This window comes from Hemicordylus capensis, chromosome 1 (assembly GCF_027244095.1).
Source record: "Hemicordylus capensis ecotype Gifberg chromosome 1, rHemCap1.1.pri, whole genome shotgun sequence".
In the NCBI taxonomy this organism is placed as follows: domain Eukaryota; kingdom Metazoa; phylum Chordata; class Lepidosauria; order Squamata; family Cordylidae; genus Hemicordylus; species Hemicordylus capensis.
This window is the reverse complement of record NC_069657.1, coordinates 33612726-33631987: the sequence shown is the minus strand read 5'-3', so window position 1 is coordinate 33631987 and position 19262 is coordinate 33612726. Positions and strand designations below refer to the sequence as shown.

The window sequence follows — 19262 nt, the reverse complement described above, 5'->3', positions numbered from 1 at the left end:
CACTCAGAAAGGAAAGGGTTAAACATTCTGCTGTTTGATCCAGCTTTTGGCAACTTGTCAAAACAGTTTTCCGTTCCTCAATCACTCAAACTAACAACAACAAAAAAGCTCTCTTGCCTCCTCCTCCTCTCTGTGATGTGATTTGTGATTGGCTGGAGGAAAAACCCAGAGCAGGCTGGTGGGAACACACAGGAAGAAGATCTGCCAGAGATTGCAGAGAGGAGTCGACTCTATGTAAACTGTCCATTTAATCCCCCAAATTAAACATCTTGCGAATCTGCGGCAAAGCAAATTCGCTCGTCAGATTCCCTGTGGCATGAGGGCATGTGTGAATAACTCCCGAGTAATCATACAAATGTAACATTCTTCTTTGTGTTTTCTAGGTGATGAAGTGTGTTGTGGAGGTCATTACTGATATTGTGTCAAAGCCAAATCCACTCCCGGTCAGCCCGGAATGTCTAGAAATTCTTCGAGAAGGTATGATGCCTATTTTCTCCATAACTTTCTACTGGAGGTTGAGGAAAGATCTAGCTGTAACCCTTGGAGCTCATCAGTATGAGTGCAAAGCCTTTAAGACTATAACACCAGCAGTAATGGAAGCAAGGCTAAACCATAGAAGTCTAATAAAAATCTCAGATATTAAGTTTAAAAAAAAAAAATTAAAAAAATTTATGGGCTCCTAGAATGGATTAAAAACAAAGTCCTCCAACTGATCAGCTAATGGAGCTCTGACAGGCAAGAAAGCACAGCACACCAACTCACTTTGCCCACTGGAAGGCTTCCGTAACGAGCTTCTTTTCTTGCAGATGAAAGAATCCTTTCCATCCTTCGCCATCAAAACTTGCTAAAGGAGCTTCAAGAGATTGCAGTTCAAGGTACGGTTGAGTTGGAATCGGGGGAGTGGTAAATGGTTCACTTGCAAATATGCCCTGATTTCAGTTCCTATTAATTGGAAAGTTCTGAGAAACTAGGCTTTCATTAAGTTTTTAGCCCGGGGTGACCAACCTGAGGTTCCCCAGCCATTGACCTCACTGAAGGTCCTAAAAAGAAAACTATCCTAATAGATGCTTGAGAAGCCCAGCTATTTCTGGGATTACCATGCCACTCAGGCACCTAGAAGGACAGCTAAAGCGTGCGCACACATACAAACGTGTTTTAAAATCAAGCCTCAGTCAGCAATGCAACTGGTTGGTTGGTTGGTTGGTTGCTCACTCTTTCTTGAGGAAAAGAAAGAAAGGCAGCCTGATCCCTGCCCCATCTAGTTACAGAATGTCAACAGTTAACAGAATGTCAAAGTTCTGCAACAACCGGACCTGACCCTACTGTCGGCTTGGGTTGGGTCTTGCCAGAATCTCACATTTTTGGCCATGCACAGGCCTAATTACAACATTCCTATGTTGTCTTTTGTCAGTTTGCTGCAGCCGGATGGCTGGCTTAATTCCAGTTTCCTGTTAAGTACTTTTTAAATCATTGCCTTTGTAAAATTGTGCTGAAAAGCAACCTTGATGAGCAGTTCGTCTTGCCTGAGAGTAGTGCTTTGCCAGTCCACACTGGACAGGCTGGCACTGCAAATACATTTTAAGCCCATTAAATAATTAAAAACAAAACAAAACCACCACACATCAAATTTGGAAAGGGGGAAAGGGCAGGAGAATAGCTCAGAAAACACTCAAATACAAGGTGTTGGTAAAGACAGGGATCCACAGATCTAGACATAGCTCATTAGCTAGCCATTTATTTGTAGTCGCCACCAATCCCCTCTCTTCCCTCAGATCCTTTGCCGGCACACAGGCCAAGGTCTTAGGACAGAAGCAGGTCTTCTGTCATTTGAACTGGAAGATGGAGATGGTAAGAAACAGCGGGAGCCCTCTCCAACTGCTCAGAAAGGACTCCTGCTGTTTCTTACCTTCTTAAAAATGGAAATGGGGAGGAGAGCTAGTCTTATGGTAGCGAGTATGAAGCCTCCCATTGGTTAAGCCGGGTCCACCTTAGCTTGCATTTGGATGGGTGACTATCTGCAAGTGCTGTAAGATATTCTCCTTAAGAGAAGGGGCCACCAAGGTAGACCAACAGGGGTAGACCAACTGCATGCTATGTATACAAAAGGTTCCAGGTTCAATCCCTGGCATCTCTAAGTAGGGCTGGGAGAGACTTCTGCCTGAAATCTTGGAGAGCCACTGCCAGTCAGTGTAAACAATACTGAACTAAATGGACCAGTGGTCTGACTCAGTATAAGGCAGCTTCCTATATACCTATGAGACTTCTGGTGGGGCGGGAGGAGAATTATGTGGTGCTGGGTGTCCTGCTCATCACTAGCAAGTGGAGCTGGCAAGCTGGTGAGTGGAGCTGTAGATTTGTGGGCAAAGGCATCATCTGGATTCTCCATAAAAACCTGAGTGAGTGGCAGATGCCCACGCCAGATGAAAAATCTAGTATAGAAGCAACTGCAGTTTATACTTTAAAAGAGAAGAGCTGTCTTGTCCCCCCAACCCCACTTTCATGTCTGAAACAGGAGAAAGTGAAAGGACCGAGCAGCAGAAGAAAAACAGCGGTTTTGAAGATGAGCTTTCAGAAGTCCTTGAAAGCCAAAGCAGCAAGAACACGGAAAGAGGTCAGTGTCAGCATAACCGACACAAGCCCAGGCGGAGCAACTTAAACGTGGATGTTATTTCAGATGGCCTTGGCATACACACCTGTTCTGTGCCAGAAGCCTTTTCTACCCGCTTAGAAGCATATGACCCCCTCATTGCTTTGACGTTGGTTCATGGCTGCTGAAAGCTTCCAGTGTGGAGTCACCATTAACTGACAGCCATCTAAGTAGCAAATGCTAAAACGTTCCCATCTCTCTGCCAGTTTGCCATTCCTTTCCCACTTGAAAATGAGGGGAGATAGCTCAATGGCAGGGCATCTGCTTTGCATGCAGAAGGTCCCAGGTTCAATCCCAGGGAAAGACCCCTGTCTCAAATCCTGGACAGCCATGTCCAGTTAGTTTAGACCAAGCCTACTCAACTTAGACCCCCACCAGCTGTTTTTGGACAACAACTCTCATAATCCCCAGCCACAGTGCCCAATAGCCAGGGATTATGGGAGTTGTAGGCCAACATCTGCAGGAGGACTGAAGTTGAGCAGCCCTGGTGTAGATACTGCACTAAAAGAACCAATGATTTGGCCCAGGAGAAGGTAGCTTCCTATCTACCTATGTCAAGCTAGTTGCAAATGAGATATAAAGATTTTGGTGGTTTTATTTCAATGTTTGTGAAGTATGTATTACCACAATGGTCCAGACTCTTGTCTAAGGCATAAAGGGCAGTGCTAGGTAGCTGGTGGCCCATGGCGCACAGCTTTGCAGTATCTCTTTCATGCACCCTGCACAGAGCTCCACCCTGTTCTCTATGCATTCCCCACTGCCTACATGGTGAGGGAGGGGGGACACAGTAGGCAGATCAGTGGGAAACTGCTCTCCCCCCTCCAGCTCTTTGATAAACAGGGGAGGCAGTGGATTACTGGAATGGTTTGTCCCAAGAGCAGTTTTTTCCAAGAGCAGATGTTCAGGACTTTGGTTTCAAATTGAGGGTCCTTTCCGTGTGTATTTCCGGCACACACTCACACACCTAGCTTAGTTGGTTGCCTGCTTTGTCATTTTGACTTTTGACTTGCAGACCTCTTGGAGGGGCCCCCAGATGAGGACCCTACTGCCTCCTTTGCTGAGTTGGAGGCAGAGAGGAGTCAGAAGAACAGGGAAATGGAAGCTTCAAAAGAGGATGAGCGAAACAGCTTGGAAGAGAGGGGACCAAGGGCTCGAGATGTTGGCCTTGAAGATGAAAGAGCAGCCACTGAGGGGTTCAAGAGCAATGAGATTGGCAAGGCAGAAGAATTGTCCTGGGACGATGCTGTCGACAACCACATCCATGGCGACATAAAAAATGATGATGTGCCTGAGCAGAGGCACCAAGAGGGTGAAGAAGCTTCAAGGGTGGATGAAACTGATGACTTTGAGAATGACAAGGAGCAGATTTCCAAAAATAGCCAAGAAGAGAGCAACGAGGAGGTAGACGAAAGTGTCAGAGACCAGGCTGAGGAGGAAGAGGAGGAAGAAGAGGAAGAGGAAGAGGAAGAAGAAAGAGGCACCTCTGAAGAGGAACATCCTACCAGTTCAGAGGATGAGGATTACCAGAGGGAAGACGGTAAGTCTATCATGTTATAGCCAAGCTCCCTCATTGGACTTTCTGGCTGATGAGCTATACACTCACCAACAATTTCATCACTCTGAGCTTCATATTTCATAATAAAAGTTCATAATACGTGCAATCCATTTTAGATGTTTCTTATTTAGTCTTAATTTCAGTGCCGGCTCATAGCTGTTTGCCACTAGAAGCAAATGGCAACAAGTCATCCTGTCCCATAAATGGCCCCACCCCGGGCAGGAGTCAGCACTGATGCCACCCCAATCCTGTTGCCCATACCCAGACTCCACCCGCATCCTCAGAGACCAGGGCTAGTGTTTCCTGTAATAGGGATTCCCAGAGATTATTGACTACAACTCGCATACTACCCTGCCAAAGGCCATTGCAGCTGGGGATCCTGGGACTTGTAGTCAATAACATCTGGGAATCCCTCTTAGAGGGAAGTGACTGCCTGGGCTGTCCATCGTTGTACTGTGCTACTTCATTGGCACCAGCTTTCTCCCTCTCTTGCTTTCTCCCATTCCTTCCTGCACCACTACCAAAGAGACATTCCACACTTCCTCCCGTGGGGCTGGCAAGGAGGAAGAAGAGGTGGTGGGGGCAGGGCTGTAGGAGGCAATGGCAGCAGAGGTGGTGGTGGACTGGCGGGCATTTGCCAGCAGCTGGAGCTCATTCTGTAGACCAAGCAAAGGTCCAAAAGGCACTGCTTGAGGCAATTGCCTCTGTTCGCCCTGCGGTGGAGTCGCTCCTGCTTAATTTCTAACATCAGCAGGCAAGAGAGTCCCATTTATATGCACCTATCCTAAGTAAACTAGTAAAACCAGTGGAGAGAATGTGTATGGAGAAGTGGTACTGTAGGTGTTTTCTTCTATATGTCCACACTTGTTGGTTGATGGACATTTTTAACATGTCTCTTTGCCCCTATTTCCTTACCATAAGAGAATGGTAGCATTTCCCAGTAGCATAATAGCACCATAATAATGGTACCATTTCCTTATGGTAAGGAAATAGGCATGTAGATAGGTCTGAGATTAGGGTGGGAACAAGGATAATGTCTGCTGATGTCACTGTTGGCTTCCTAAAGAAGAACAAACACACTGATATCCCTTTGGTGAATTCCTAAGATAGGGGTTCTCAAACTTGGGTCCCCAAATGTTGTGGGACTTCAGCTCCCATAACCAACAGGCACAATGGCCTTTGACCATTAAACTAGTCACTACCCGCAATGAGTAGCCTTTGACCATTGTGGCTGGGAATTATGGGAGATGAAATCCATCAACATTTAGGGACCCAAGTTTGAGAAACCCTGTCCCAGGAAGACAGGGCATAAAGTGGGGAGCCTCTCCCAGGTGACATACAGCATGTTCTCAAAACACAGCATGGTAGTTCCCCTCCCGCTCCTTATTGTGCTGAGCCTGCCGACACTGGCCAAGTAGTTCAGGAGGTGAAGGCCAAGATGCATATTTTCAGAAGTGTGTCACAGTATTATGGAAAATATGGTTGGAGTGTTGACTTCATTTTCATGGTCAGGAAAGCTACTGTGTTGATCAGCTTGTAAAGACCACACACAAAGTCATCCTCATTGCTGGTAGTGATTAGTTTAAATATATTTAGCCTGTTCAAGTTCCCAGACACTTGAGGAAGAACTGAAGATAGATTCCTGTTTGGTTTACGATCTGAGTAGAAGGCAAAGGATCACCTAGGGTGGATATGCTGGTCCATAGAGGTCACTGAGCACCCCTGGGCAAATCCGATCCCACAAGTAGAGCTGCTTCACATGGGCTCCCATCCCCACATACATAGCTCCAAGCTTGAAAGATTCAGCTTTTGATGAGTTTGGTGGTTCATTTAACATATTGGACCCATTCAGACATCATGCAGAATGTCAGTTAAAGCTGGGCTATGCACAACATCTTTAAGCCTTGGGTGCATGCATTACCCACTCACTTCCCCTTTAGGTTAAAGTAAACAGATTTGTTGTGATAGAGACCCACCGAATTCACCAGTTTCAGTTTATTCTAGCCTACTCATTTCAAATAAACCAAGATCTGTACTCAAGGTTAGTAAGTTACCGATCTCAGTATATTTGAAGCAAGTAGGCTACAATCATCCGAGATTGATTGGTTTTGGACATCACAACCAATCTTGGTTTAGTTTACCCTAGACGAGAAGTGGACACTCACATGAGGATGTGGGGAGCATGCACATCTGAGGTTCAGAAATGTTGTGCACCTGGCCAGTGTGGTATAGTGGTTAGAGTGCTGGATTAGGACCAGGTACACCGCTCTGGGCTCCTTGGAGGAAGAGCGGGATATAAAATGTAAAATAAATAAATAAATAAATAAATAAATAAATAAATAAATAAATAAATAAATAAATAAATAAATATAGAATTAGACATAATATGCTATCGGATGATTAGACATATGATTAGACATCATATGATACTGGCCCATTCTGTAGAAGCAAATGTACGTTTGCAGCCAACTCTGGCTTCCCAGTAAGGCTACCCATATGATACATTATTGTTTTTATTATTTATTTATTTGATTTATATACCGCCCTTCCAAAAATGGCTCAGGGCAGTTTTTTATTTCCAAGTATGCTTGTATTTGCAGGCATGCTTGCCACATTCATGCATTATATTTTAGGTGAACATTTAGAATATCTTATGTATACACCTAAAAATGAAATTTTTGGAGTGATCCTTTTCAAATAGTGCTTAGTAAAAGGCTACGTTTTGGGTGCAACGACTAATTAACAAAGAAATTCCATATGCTTATCTTGCTCAATTTTCTCTCTCTCCAGAGAATGAAGGCACTAAGGGTTTTGAAAAGGATGAAAAGCCTTTGGAAGAGGAAGAGAAATACCACAGTGTGAAGGGAGGGCGGCATCGCTCTGTAGATGAACCCATGCAGGCTGAAGACTCCTCCCATGGCAGAGATGCCCCAAGTGAAGAAATGGAAGAGGACCCCTCCAAAGATGTAGAAGATGCCAAGAGATGGAACAAAATGGATGAGCTAGCCAAGCAACTGACCACTACAAAGAGGACAGAAGAAAATGAAAGCAATGAAGACCCAGACAGGTCCATGAAATTGGCTTTGAAGTCCCATAAGTATGACTTCCATAACCCCGAAGATGAAGTGAGGACACCACAGAAGCATCACTCAAAAGAGGAGAGCAGTGAAGGAGGCTTTCCACTAGTTGCCATGCCGGAGGAAAAAAAGGATGAAGAAGGAAGCGCTAACAGAAGAACAGAGGTAGGCCTCACCATTTGCAATAACTAGCTGGTGGAGAGCCAGTCTTGCAGTAGCAAGTATAAATTGTTCCCTCTGCTCCCAAGCCTTTGTTTCCAATGTAAGTAGTGCTATACAAATGACAGAAGCTGTTTTAAGGCATTCTGTACCTTTAAGGAGTTCCTTTCCGGATGCGCAGCAGCAGTCCCGATGGTTGCAAACCCGCAAATGTTCCACTGCACAGAATGTTGGCCACTATATTTAGGATGATTTCTTGAGTACCAGGAATGTCAATTGGGAGGTTTGTGGTGGAGGAAGATATTTTGCAATAGCTTTAACATAATTTTTTTATTTTTATTTTACATTTTATATCCCGCTCTTTCTCCAAGGAGCCCAGAGCGGTGTACTACACACGTAAGTTCCTCCTCACAACAACCCTGTAAAGTAGGTTAGGCTGAGAGAGAAGTGACTGGCCCAGAGTCACCCAGCTAGTATCATGGCTGAATGGGGATTTGAACTCGGGTCTCTCCAGTCCTAGTCCAGCACTCTAACCACTACACCACGCTGGCTCTCTAATGTCGTGCAATCCCTGTTTCCTTAAGTAATGAGAAATTAAAGGAACTGGGCTATCTAGGTATGTTTTCCTTTGAATGGGAGCATGCTAGAGACAAAAGGCATTTTTGAAATATTTCCTTTATTTACAAATGTACAAGCAGAACATAAGTGGAAGCAAGCCACAGGCATTCCTTCAAGACAGCAGAGCTGCTATCCCACATCAGCTCCCTAGAGAGAGGCCCTCACCTCCAAGATGCCTTCAGCCAGCACACAGCTTTCTCTCGGCTTCTGTCTCTTCCTTTTAAAAAATGTCTAACACACAAATTACATAACCTCCCCCCATGCTTGTGAGAGAGTTCTGACCTGTAATTCAAGGTCAAGTTAGACACAGCACTAAGCACGTCATCGATGCTTTCTCCCCCCCCCCCACTCACCCCTTTATCTGGACTGGGACCCTGGTACATGAGGAGTTAACACACAGCTCTCTCTGTGTTCAGTCAACATTCACGACTCTCTCTCTCTGCACTGCAGTCGTGCTGCTGTAAGCGCCTAAGATGTTACTCCCAGGACTATCAGCAGCTTCGTGGTAGTGAGCTGTTTCTCTCTCTGGACTGCAGTAAGGGAGAGGGAGTTAGAATGAAACTCCTTCTCCCATGCACTACTACTACTATGAATATTTATATACCACTTTTCAGCAAATAAGTTATCAAAGAAGTTCACATTAAAAAGAAAGAAAGAAATACAATGGTTGCCTGTCCGAAAGGCTTACGATCTAAAAAGAAATATAAGATAGACACCAGTATCAACCACTGGAGGAATGCTGTGCTCTCCTGTTGATAAATATAAGTGCAGTCTCAATCCCGATTGGCTCTCCTGCGTAGTATTATTGAAAACAAGACAAAACCACCCAGAAGCCTTAATGATGTGTTTAATGTCTTGCATGGCTTGACTTCAGAATTAAGTAATTCTGATGGAATATACAGGTGAAACTCGGAAAATTAGAATATCGTGCAAAAGTCCATTAATTTCAGTAATGGAAATTAAAAGGTGAAACTGATATATGAGACAGACGCATTACATGCAAAGCGAGATAAGTCAAGCCTTAATTTGTTATAATTGTGATGATCATGGCGTACAGCTCATGAAAACCCCAAATCCACAATCTCAGAAAATTAGAATATTACATGGAACCAAGAAGACAAGGATTGAAGAATAGAACAATATCGGACTTCTGAAAAGTATACAGTGTACTGTGCTTGATTGGCCAGCAAACTCGCCTGACCTGACCCCATAGAGAATCTATGGGGCATTGCCAAGAGAAGGATGAGAGACATGAGACCAAACAATGCAGAATTGCTGAAGGCCGCTAATGAAGCATCCTGGTCTTCCATAACACCTCATCAGTGCCACAGGCTGATAGCATCCATGCCACGCCGCATTGAGGCAGTAATTGCTGCAAAAGGGGCCCAAACCAAGTACTGAATACATATGCATGCTTATACTTTTCAGAGGTCCGATATTGTTCTATTCTTCAATCCTTGTCTTCTTGGTTCCATGTAATATTCTAATTTTCTGAGATTGTGGATTTGGGGTTTTCATGAGCTGTACGCCATGATCATCACAATTATAACAAATTAAGGCTTGACTTATCTCGCTTTGCATGTAATGCGTCTGTCTCATATATCAGTTTCACCTTTTAATTTCCATTACTGAAATTAATGGACTTTTGCACGATATTCTAATTTTCCGAGTTTCACCTGTATTGGTTGTCAGAGCAGAACAGCTCTCTGGTGCCCATTGCTATCTTCAGTTAACCTCAGAGTGTGCTCACAGTGGCCAGGAGAAAGGCCAAACATCCTTACACATGGCGTATCAGCACTCCTCTTCCTCTTGCCTCAGCAAATGCCTGTACCTAGAGTTTCACTATGGTTTTTGGTTTTTAGCATTAGCTAGGCCTAGGGAGAGACTCGTAAACAAGCACCAAAACCAGCCGTGGAGGAGGGTGCAGAGGGAGAAGACAGATAGGTGGTCCGTCCATTAAATAGAAGTGGGAGGGAATATAAAAAACCAAGCTTGCCTTGCACGCTTCTTTCCCAGTTTCTGCTGCAACATGTAAAATGGGGCTCCAGACATGGGTGTCTGGAGGGGGGTCAAGGAGGGATACTTGCCCCTGCTCCCTGGATTGAACCAATATTGCCACACTACTTTCTTCTGTCACCTCACCTGTCCCCTGCCCAAGAATGCTGGGCAGCCCTCACTCCCTCCTGTGGTGTTTTTGGTTAATCCATTCATTGAACCAGGCCACCTTTTGAATGGTGTTTCTGTTACTTTTATTCCAATCCTAGAGTAGAGGCGGGGCTAAAAGGACAGCCAGCAGCAAGAACACTGAAGGCAGACTGCACCTGCCTCTCTGCAAATAATCTCTCATTCAATTGTTAATATTCCTGATTCAACTCCTGTGTCTTGTCCTTGCACACCACAACTCTTTCCTCTGGATTCTACACCTCCCTCCCAGAAAAAGTCCTGTGTGTGGACACCCATGGCTCCACAGTTCCACTTGTGGTGAGATCTTGAGGCTAGGAGTGTGCACAAAACTGGGTTGCTTAGTTTGGTTCTGTTTGGTTCAGCAGCTGTGCTAGGCACATGGTGCTATTTTATTGGTTGCCTCCAGCTGGGGCCTATTGAAGTGGCACTGGTCAAGCAGTACAGACAGATAAGGTATTTGGGGTCCTACAGATGAACCTGAATAACAGTTTCAACCCCATTCAAATTTTGGTCAAATCTTAGGACCAATTTGGTCAAATCAGGACTTACATCTGAAAACGTCTTCCCCAGATACGATGTATCCAAATTCCATCTTCTTTTAGTCAGAGCTGCATCCTCAGGAGTGCATCTATAGGGGTTACTCACCTTGGGTCTCCAGATGATGCTGGACTGCAACTCCCATCTCTGAGATGATGGGATTTATAGTCCAACAACATCTGGGAGTCTCAAGGTTGAGGATCCTTGTCCTCGTCGGATGAGAAGATAGGAGTCCTGTGCCTTTAGTGACATGGGGCAGGGATTTTGGCTAGTACACTGATGCTGTTCACCTCTTCATAACAAACTGCTAGGGATGTGCAACGTTGAGCTGGTTTGATTCAACAGTCCCAGGGCGCACCAAACACCCCCCGACTGTTTGGGGGTTCATGGACTTTTTTTAAAAAAAAATTTTTTAATGTCACCTACCCCCTACAGGAGAGTTGTTGGAGTTGTGGCAGGGGGTGTGTGTCCGTGGAAGACACGAGAGTTGTGGTGGGGTGTGTGTGTCTGCGGAAGTTCCCCCTGTCCCAGCTGGCCTTCCTTGCAACCCAAACCAGCTGGCTTTTCGGCCAATTTGGGCCTTCCTCCTCCGGCGCGGTGGCCATTTTGGAGGCTGCTGCACCTGCGCAATTGGCCTCTGCATGGCCTGAGTCACATAGAGGCCTATTGCAGGTGTGGAGGCATCCAAAATGTCTGCTGTGCCAGAGGGGAGAGGCCTGAGTGGGCCAAAGAGGGCTGCAAGGAAGGCCGGTGGTGGGAGGGGGAACCTCTGCAGACACCCCCCCCCCTGCTGCTGCCTCCAACAACTCCCCCGGAGGAGATAAGTGACATTGGGGCATGTTGACCATCCAGCCCTTTCCCTTCCTTCAGTGACAGTTAGTTATTTTATTTTATTTATACTCTGCTCCTCCAGTACACAACTGCTCAGGCTCACAACAATAAAATAGATATAAAATACAGTAAAAGTAATAACATTAACCAAATTAAGTAAACGTTTAAAAATGAAGTTAAAAACCACAATCTGTATTCAGTTTCAAATTCGAAGTTACTTAAAAAGCTAAAAATTGAGAATGATAAAAACTAAAAACTAAAGAACCTACCAGATTCTACCATTGCTCCGGAAATTTGTTTTGAGGGAATTGCCAAGACACCAGGGAAGCAACCAGCACACCCTGGCAACAGTCGCTGAGGTACCAGTAGCAGAACACAGCTATTGCTCAGCCGAGAGAGGGGGGGGGGGATGCCTCACTAGTTATAGGAACATAGGAAGCTGCCATATACTGAGTCAGACCATTGGTCCATCTAGCTCAGTATTGTCTACACAGACTGGCAATGGCTTCTCCACGGTTACAGGCAGGACTCTCTCCCAGCCCTATCTGGAGATGCCAGGGAATAAGCCTGTGACCTTCTGAGTGCAAAGCAGATGCTGAACCACCAAGCTATGGTCCTATCTTCTAAGGGAAATATCTTAGAGCAGACAGTGTTCACAGGCAGTCACCCATCCAAATGCAAACCAAGATGAACCCTGCTTAGCAAAGGGGACAGTTTATGCATTGCTTACTACTGCAAGTGGCTGAATTTCTATAAACACTGTGCTGTCATTGCCTGTGTTGTTAAGAAGAGAGCGACAATAAGATCTTCCATCTTATTTGTTTGTTAATTCTCCGTGTAAACCGCCCTGAGCCATTTTTGGAAGGGCGGTATAGAAATTGAAAGAAAGAAAGAAAGAAAGAAAGAAAGAAAGAAAGAAAGAAAGAAAGAAAGAAAGAAAGAATTTGATGTGGATGTTCTTCAAACACATGTACAAGTTCCTCTAAGAAGTCATTAGAACATAAGAACAGCCCTGCTGGATCAGGCCCAAGGCCCATCTAGTCCAGCATCCTGTTTCACACAGTGGCCCACTAGATGCCGCTGGAAGCCTACAGGCAGGAGTTGAGGGCATGCCCTCTCTTCTGCTACCCCCCTGTTCTACTCCCCTGCAACTGGTACTCAGAGGCATCCTGCCTCTGAGGTTGGAGGTGGCCTATAGCCCTCTGACTAGTAGCTGATGACAGACCTCTCCACAAGTTGACTATGTGTTGTGTGAAAAAGTACTTCCGTTTGCTGGTCCTAGATTTCCTGGCGATCCATTTCATGGAGTGACCCCTGGTTCTAGTGTTATGTGAGAGGGAGAAGAATTTCTCTCTATCCACTTTCTCCATACCATGCTTGATTTTATAGACCTCTATCATGTCTCCCCACAGTCGTCTTTTTTCTAAACTAAATAGCCCCAGGTGTTGTAGCCTTGCTTCATAAGAAAGATGCTCTAGGCCCCGATCATCTTGGTTGCCCCCTTCTGCACCTTTTCAAGTTCTACAGTGTCCTTTTTATATGTGGTGACCAGAATTGCATGCAGCTGTGGCCGCATCATAGTTTTGTATAAGGGCATTATATTATTAGCAGTTTTATTTTCAATCTCCTTCCTAATGATCCCTAGCATGGAACTGGCCTTTTTTACAGCTGCCGCACATTGAGTCGACACTTTCAACAACACTTTTCAGTTCATAGATCTAGGTGGCTTGTCCTCTTTTACTCAGCTGAGAGAATACTGCATTCTAGGTTGGCGCAAATTTATTTTCAGCGTTATCATGTAAACTGGATTCAGCAGCAGTGGGACAAGCACAACTCATGACGCTGTGAGTAATCTGCCACCCCATTCTCTATGGATCAATACAACCTTCTTGGGAGCTGTGCAGTGGTGTCTTGGCTACATTCAGTGGGAGAGGGGAACACGGCACAGGAGTGCTTAGAATGGCCCCTATCCCAGGAATGGGATGTTCAGATGTTCATCCAACCATAGCCTGACAACCTCCAGTTTCAGGATAGGGGAGCCACATCCCAGCAAGCCACATTCCAAGGCATCAGAACATCTGCAGGGCAACAGCCATTGGCTACAATCTTCAAGGGGGCATCCTGAGTGTCATAGTGCCTTTTTGGAAAGAAGGGACTGCCTGTGGCAGGGAAAGAGCATTTAAATACCTTTAAATGGCATGCAAGCCCTTATTCTGACAACAATTGCACCGCCGCCATTGCAAGAGTCACAGACCAAAGCAATCTCACACAAGCACTATTTCTGGTAACAGGAGAATGCTGAGGGGCACTGTTTTTCTGTTACTCTGGGAAGGGATCATGATGACTTCCTAGGAGGGAATATGTATCTCAAGGAGGGCAAAGGATCCTGGGGTAACACGGCCACCTTTAAACCCCAGGTTGGATCAGTGAAACTCACTACAAACCAAAGGTCGTTTTTGGAAACCACAGGTCATTTTTGCTGCAAACTTGTCGTTTCATGCATTCGGATGTACAGGAATTCCAACCTCTGCCCCATTGAACTCTGGTTTGGTGTTACATACAAATAGGGCCAACTTGTTCTCTGATGTGTATGAACTGTCAATACACCTGCTTCATGACAGTTTTGCATATAGAGAAATAAGCTCCAAGTGTGCTTAGAGGAAATTATAGCTCTCCCCCGTAAGTCATGTGTGAACAATCATGCAAATATACTTTTAAAAAAATCACATGTGACTGAAAGCCACAATGTGAATGCATAATAGTGGCAAAAGAGATGCTCATGCTTGTCACACAAAATGGTGACTTTTTTTGCCCTTAGTATATTAATGTTAACCATTAAGGCAAGAGTTTTTGATGGGTCCCTAGCTGTTAGACTACAACTCCCATGATCCCCAGCCACAATGGCTGAAGGCTGTTAGAAACCCTGCTGTGAGGGTTTTCAAAATACAGACACACAGTGCCTTTTCTTGGTACTAGGAGGGATAGCTAGCACCTGGGCCCATGAGCCAAGGTTTCCGGTGATCTCCCAAATCCTCTTTCCTTAAGTCATTTAAGTGTATTACTAGCCAAGCGGTTTCAGAGCCAACGGCTGCACTTTCATTATACAAGAAAGCAGAGCTGTTGCTTGCAACCAAAATGGAAGGAGGTGGAGGCACTTGCAAAAGAAGCACTCTTTTTAGGTACAGACATACTGGTGATACTCAGTGAGGTGGGAGGATTGGTAAGCTTTGAGGGGGAAAGGGGGAATGAAAAGGTTTGCTACCACTGCATTTGCACACATGGGCATTTCATAATTGCAACACACACTTGAGCACATGCTGCTACATGGCATGCCCTGGTGCTGCTGAATCCCAGATTAACACAACATTGGCACTTGTGTATGTGTGTGAGGGATGTGACATCCTCCCCTTTCCACCCAAACCCTCTGTACTACCCAAAAATATGTCCCCAAGGGCTGTATGATCCTCAGGCAGTGGCAGCTTGTCTGGGGCAGGGTGGAAAACAAGCCACTGCTGTGGCTCATTCCCACTCTCCTTGCCTCGCTCTCCCTCACTTCGCCTCAACTTGAACCCGGGGACAGGGGCTGGTCATTCTCCGGGTTGGGAACTGGGCAGGTGACCAACCCACATGCCTGGGGTTAGTGTGGCAGTGGGGAGAGGTGAGGGGAGTGAGGCAGCTGGGGCAAGAGGAGCAGAGGGGGAACAAGCTTCACCTGCAGCTCATTTCCAACCCCCGTCCCCTCTGGCATTTATCGATCCCAGTTCACTCCTGCCTATAATACACACCACTACATTGCCCTCAGGATTCTATTTTTCAGGTGGCACAGAGGGTTCCAAGAGAAGTGGATAGCAGAAATCCCTCCCTGGTCATGTGTTGGTTCTACGTTAGTCTATGCATCTCATAGCACTGATACTTTGTTTATTTCAGCTGCTGATTTCTGTGCTTATAAACAGGAAGCTATCAACACCAACAAGGGTGGGTGACCCAACAGAGGAGTCATTTTGGGAGGACTGGTGGGGAAGCCATTTCTCCTCCCCTCAGGTTTCAGACCCCATGATTGTTCATCAAGAGCATATGTATTTCTGATGAACCCATTGGTTTGATACAGAGTGATATAACATCCCTTTAGTTTTAAAAGGTTCTCTTGAATTAATAATATTGCTATAATTATTCTGAGGTATTTAAAAACTGGAAATGAGACTATGGCTCCATGCTAGGAACCTGCTGTACATGCCGCAGGTTCCAGGTGCACTGGCATCTCCAGGTAGGGAAAGAAAGACCCACCTGGGACCTTGAAGAGTTGTTGCCAGTCAGTGTAGACTGTACTGAGCTAGACAATTTATTTATTTATTTTATTTCTAGACTCCCCTTCCAAAAATATCTCAGAGCGGTTTACACAGAGAAATAATAAATAAATAAGACAGATCCTTGTCCCCAAAGGGCTCACAATCAGGGAAAAACATAAGTTAGATACCAGCAACAATCACTGGAGGTACTGTGCTGGGGGTGGATATGGCCAGTTACTCTCCCGCCCCCCTGCTAAATAAAAAGAATCACCACATTAAAAGTTAAAAGATGCTCATAAAATACACTTGCCCACAAGTTAAATCTTGGCTTTTAAAAAGAGCTGGTATTTAAAACTTGCTGAGAGGCTTGTCTATCCCCTTCCTCCATCCAAACCTGAAATATGGCACTCCTGTAGGACAACACATGTCACTAAGATGGGCTGTAACAATTGTTTTGCATGTGCTCTCTCTCTCTCAATCTCGCTCTCTCTTCTAGGAGGACCAAGAGCTGGAGAGCCTGGCAGCAATAGAAGCAGAGCTGGAAAAAGTCGCCCATAAGCTCCACGCCTTGAGAACAGACTGATGTTCGGTAGTGTCCGACATCTGTTTGACATACAACATCAGCAAAAAGCCAGACGTTTAACACCCTTTCAACACTGCAATTAATTTTTTTTTAAAAGTAATAATTGAGCAGATGCATTTTGCATAGGAAGCCAATGATCACTAGAAAAAGCAGCAGTTTCTCTCTCTCCCGCTCCCTCTCTGCGGTAGCGCTGTGCTTCATCGCCATCTGCTTCTTGTTTGATTTTTGTGCTCCTTTTATTGGCTATTGATTTTCTTTTGTAACTGTTTGATTGCAGCCTCACAAGCAGTATGACGTAGCTCATGTATTTTCTCTTGAGAAACAGGGATTGGTTTGTCTTTCGCCCTATCCCCCTTATTTTCCATTTTTTAAAAAAATAAAGAGCCATGACAGGTCTAGAATGTTTTACTTCTAACCGTTAGGTTTACTGGATAAAGTAACTTGCAATAACTTGTTAATCTTTTGATTAAAAGATGAGAACTCTCACTGTAATATATTCTGTATAAAAATTAAAGGTTAAAAATAAACACACACAACTTTGTGTTCCTTCCTTTTCTCTTTCAGCTGCAGTCAAAAACACAATGCACATTTATTGTGTTTTTATTCTGCCCTTTCCCCAGGAAACTCAGGAGTCAGTGTGCATGCTCCCTTAGCTTCACAACAGCCCTATACGGTAGGTTAGGCTGAGAGAGACTGACTGCCATACTGCATAATGTTCTGTGTGCATTTTAATGAATGTGCACAATTGCGAACAAGCACTCCCCCCCTTTAAATATGTATAGGTATAACTAAAAAAATACCCCAAAAGAATAATAATTAAATATCCTCCCAGCACTGACACTGATATGATATACAGCAGGCTTCCCCAATTGGCAGCTCTCCAGATGTTGCTGAACCACAATTCCCATCACCCCCAGCTGCAACTTATTGTGGCTGGGATGATGGGAATTGTGGTTCAGCAACATCTGGAGGGCTGCAGGTTGGGGAAGCCTGATATACAGTAAACATAATTTGCCAAAAGAAAGGGAGGGAAGGGGGGAAAGTGGGGGTCTTCTAAGGATACAGTGTATTTCTTCACAACATATTCATTGAAATTGGACAACTGCGCACACAAAGACACACAGAAGGTTGAGCAGTATGTCAGCCACTGACTGGCCCCTGATCATTCAATGTGTTTCATGGCTGAGTGGGGATTAGAACCTGTAATGGTATTCACACACACAGCCTAACCCAGGCTAGGGCAGCCCAGCCTGGGTTAGGCTGTGCATGTGAAACATCAGGAGCGAGATTGCTCCTGGCACTGCCCCCCCCCCCCCCCGCGAAGCTCCACTTTTTAACCCGGCATTTAGCTGAGGTTAATCGAACGTGTGGTTCACTTCATCTTGGCTGGTGATTGTCTGGGTGATCGCCACTGGATTAAACGGCTTTCCCCCCCAGCCTACCGCCATTTCCAACAGGGAGCTGGGGATAAGGAGTGGCCATGCTGAGAGCAGCCACCACTCTCATGTCCCGGGGCACCCTGGGATGCGGGGTGGGGGTGAGGAGTCCTCCTGCTCCCAGTGTCACCCTCAGCTGCACCACTGCTCTTGTGGGCATGTGGTGTGGCTGAGGGGAGGGCAGTAGCTGCTGGTCTATCAGAGAAGGCCCCTGAACTTCTGCCTTCCCTGCAGCTCTCTCCCTAGGTCTTTCTTGTGAAAGACCGCTAGGCCTTCCAAGTCTACTCAGACACTCACTACACCACACATTAAACCCATGGAGAACCTTAGAGCCTTTGGAAATCCAGGGTGGATTTAGAGTGTTGCAGTTGGACTAGGCAGACCTGGGTTCAAATCTCTGCTCCTCATGCAGTTCACTGGGTGACTTCAGGTCAGTCACACATGCTTGGTGTAGCCACCGGGGTTGCTGGGAAGATAAAATGGCCTAAGCCCGTGTATGCTATCACTGAGCTCTGGACTTTCTCTTTAGAGGAAGGACAGAATATTAGAAAGGTGGGCGGGGGGGGAAGCTTCTTGAGACCCAAATAATTCTTAATTGGTGTGCTTCCATAGTCAGTTTAGATTTTAAAGAATTATCACCAGCAGATAGCTTTATTCTTGAGCGGTTGAGCTTTTTGGTGAAGGTGTGCTCACATGGTTAGATGCAGCTTAATATTTTAAGTGATGAGTGTTAAGTGGCAGAAGTATGTATGTATGTATGTATGAAATTTGTACACCGCCCCAAACTTTCATCTCTGGGTGGTTAACAATAGCATAAAACAAGTTAAAAACATATACAAAAAACTTAAAACAATTTAACAATTTAAAAATAAACCAGAGATTAAAACCTAAAATTTTTTAGGAAGCTGAGAAAACTTGGGCAAAAAGATGGGTTTTCAGGTGGTTTTTGTTTTTTTTAATTGCCAGAGATGGGGAGGATCGCATCTTAGCAGGGAGTTCCAGGACAGACAAAAGAAAGTGTTTCCCTCCCACACAATGCATAATTAGCTTATAGAATGCTTTGCAACAAGATGTGGCAATGACCCCTACCTTAAATGGCTCTTTCAAGTGTATTAGAGGGAAGAGGTCAGATCTCAGAGCACTATGTGGCTGGTCCCCGGTTCAATCCTTGGCTTCACCAGGTAGGGCTGGAGGCAACCCACCTGAAACCCTGGGGAGTGGCTGCTCAGACTATACTGAGCTGGATGGACCAAAGATCTGACTCTAGAGAAAGTAGTTTCATGTGTTCAACACAATGGTACAATGACTTGCCTATACTGATTTTTAAAAAGTACTAGACAAATTTGTGG

The 19262-nt window shown here is 45.2% G+C and overlaps 1 protein-coding gene across 1 annotated transcript in view; it reads left to right on the top strand.

Moving 5' to 3' along the window:
* Window positions 1-17013, top strand: part of CHGA (chromogranin A) — a 35540-nt gene extending 18527 nt beyond the window's left edge. Inside the window, exons 3-8 of the mRNA XM_053284959.1 lie at window positions 384-477; window positions 807-875; window positions 2513-2611; window positions 3660-4184; window positions 6993-7444; window positions 16391-17013. Of these exons, the coding sequence (XP_053140934.1) occupies window positions 384-477; window positions 807-875; window positions 2513-2611; window positions 3660-4184; window positions 6993-7444; window positions 16391-16477 (1326 nt within the window). The 3' untranslated portion in view covers window positions 16478-17013. The remainder of the gene's footprint in view (window positions 1-383; window positions 478-806; window positions 876-2512; window positions 2612-3659; window positions 4185-6992; window positions 7445-16390) is intronic.
* The last annotated feature ends 2249 nt before the right edge of the window (window positions 17014-19262 follow it).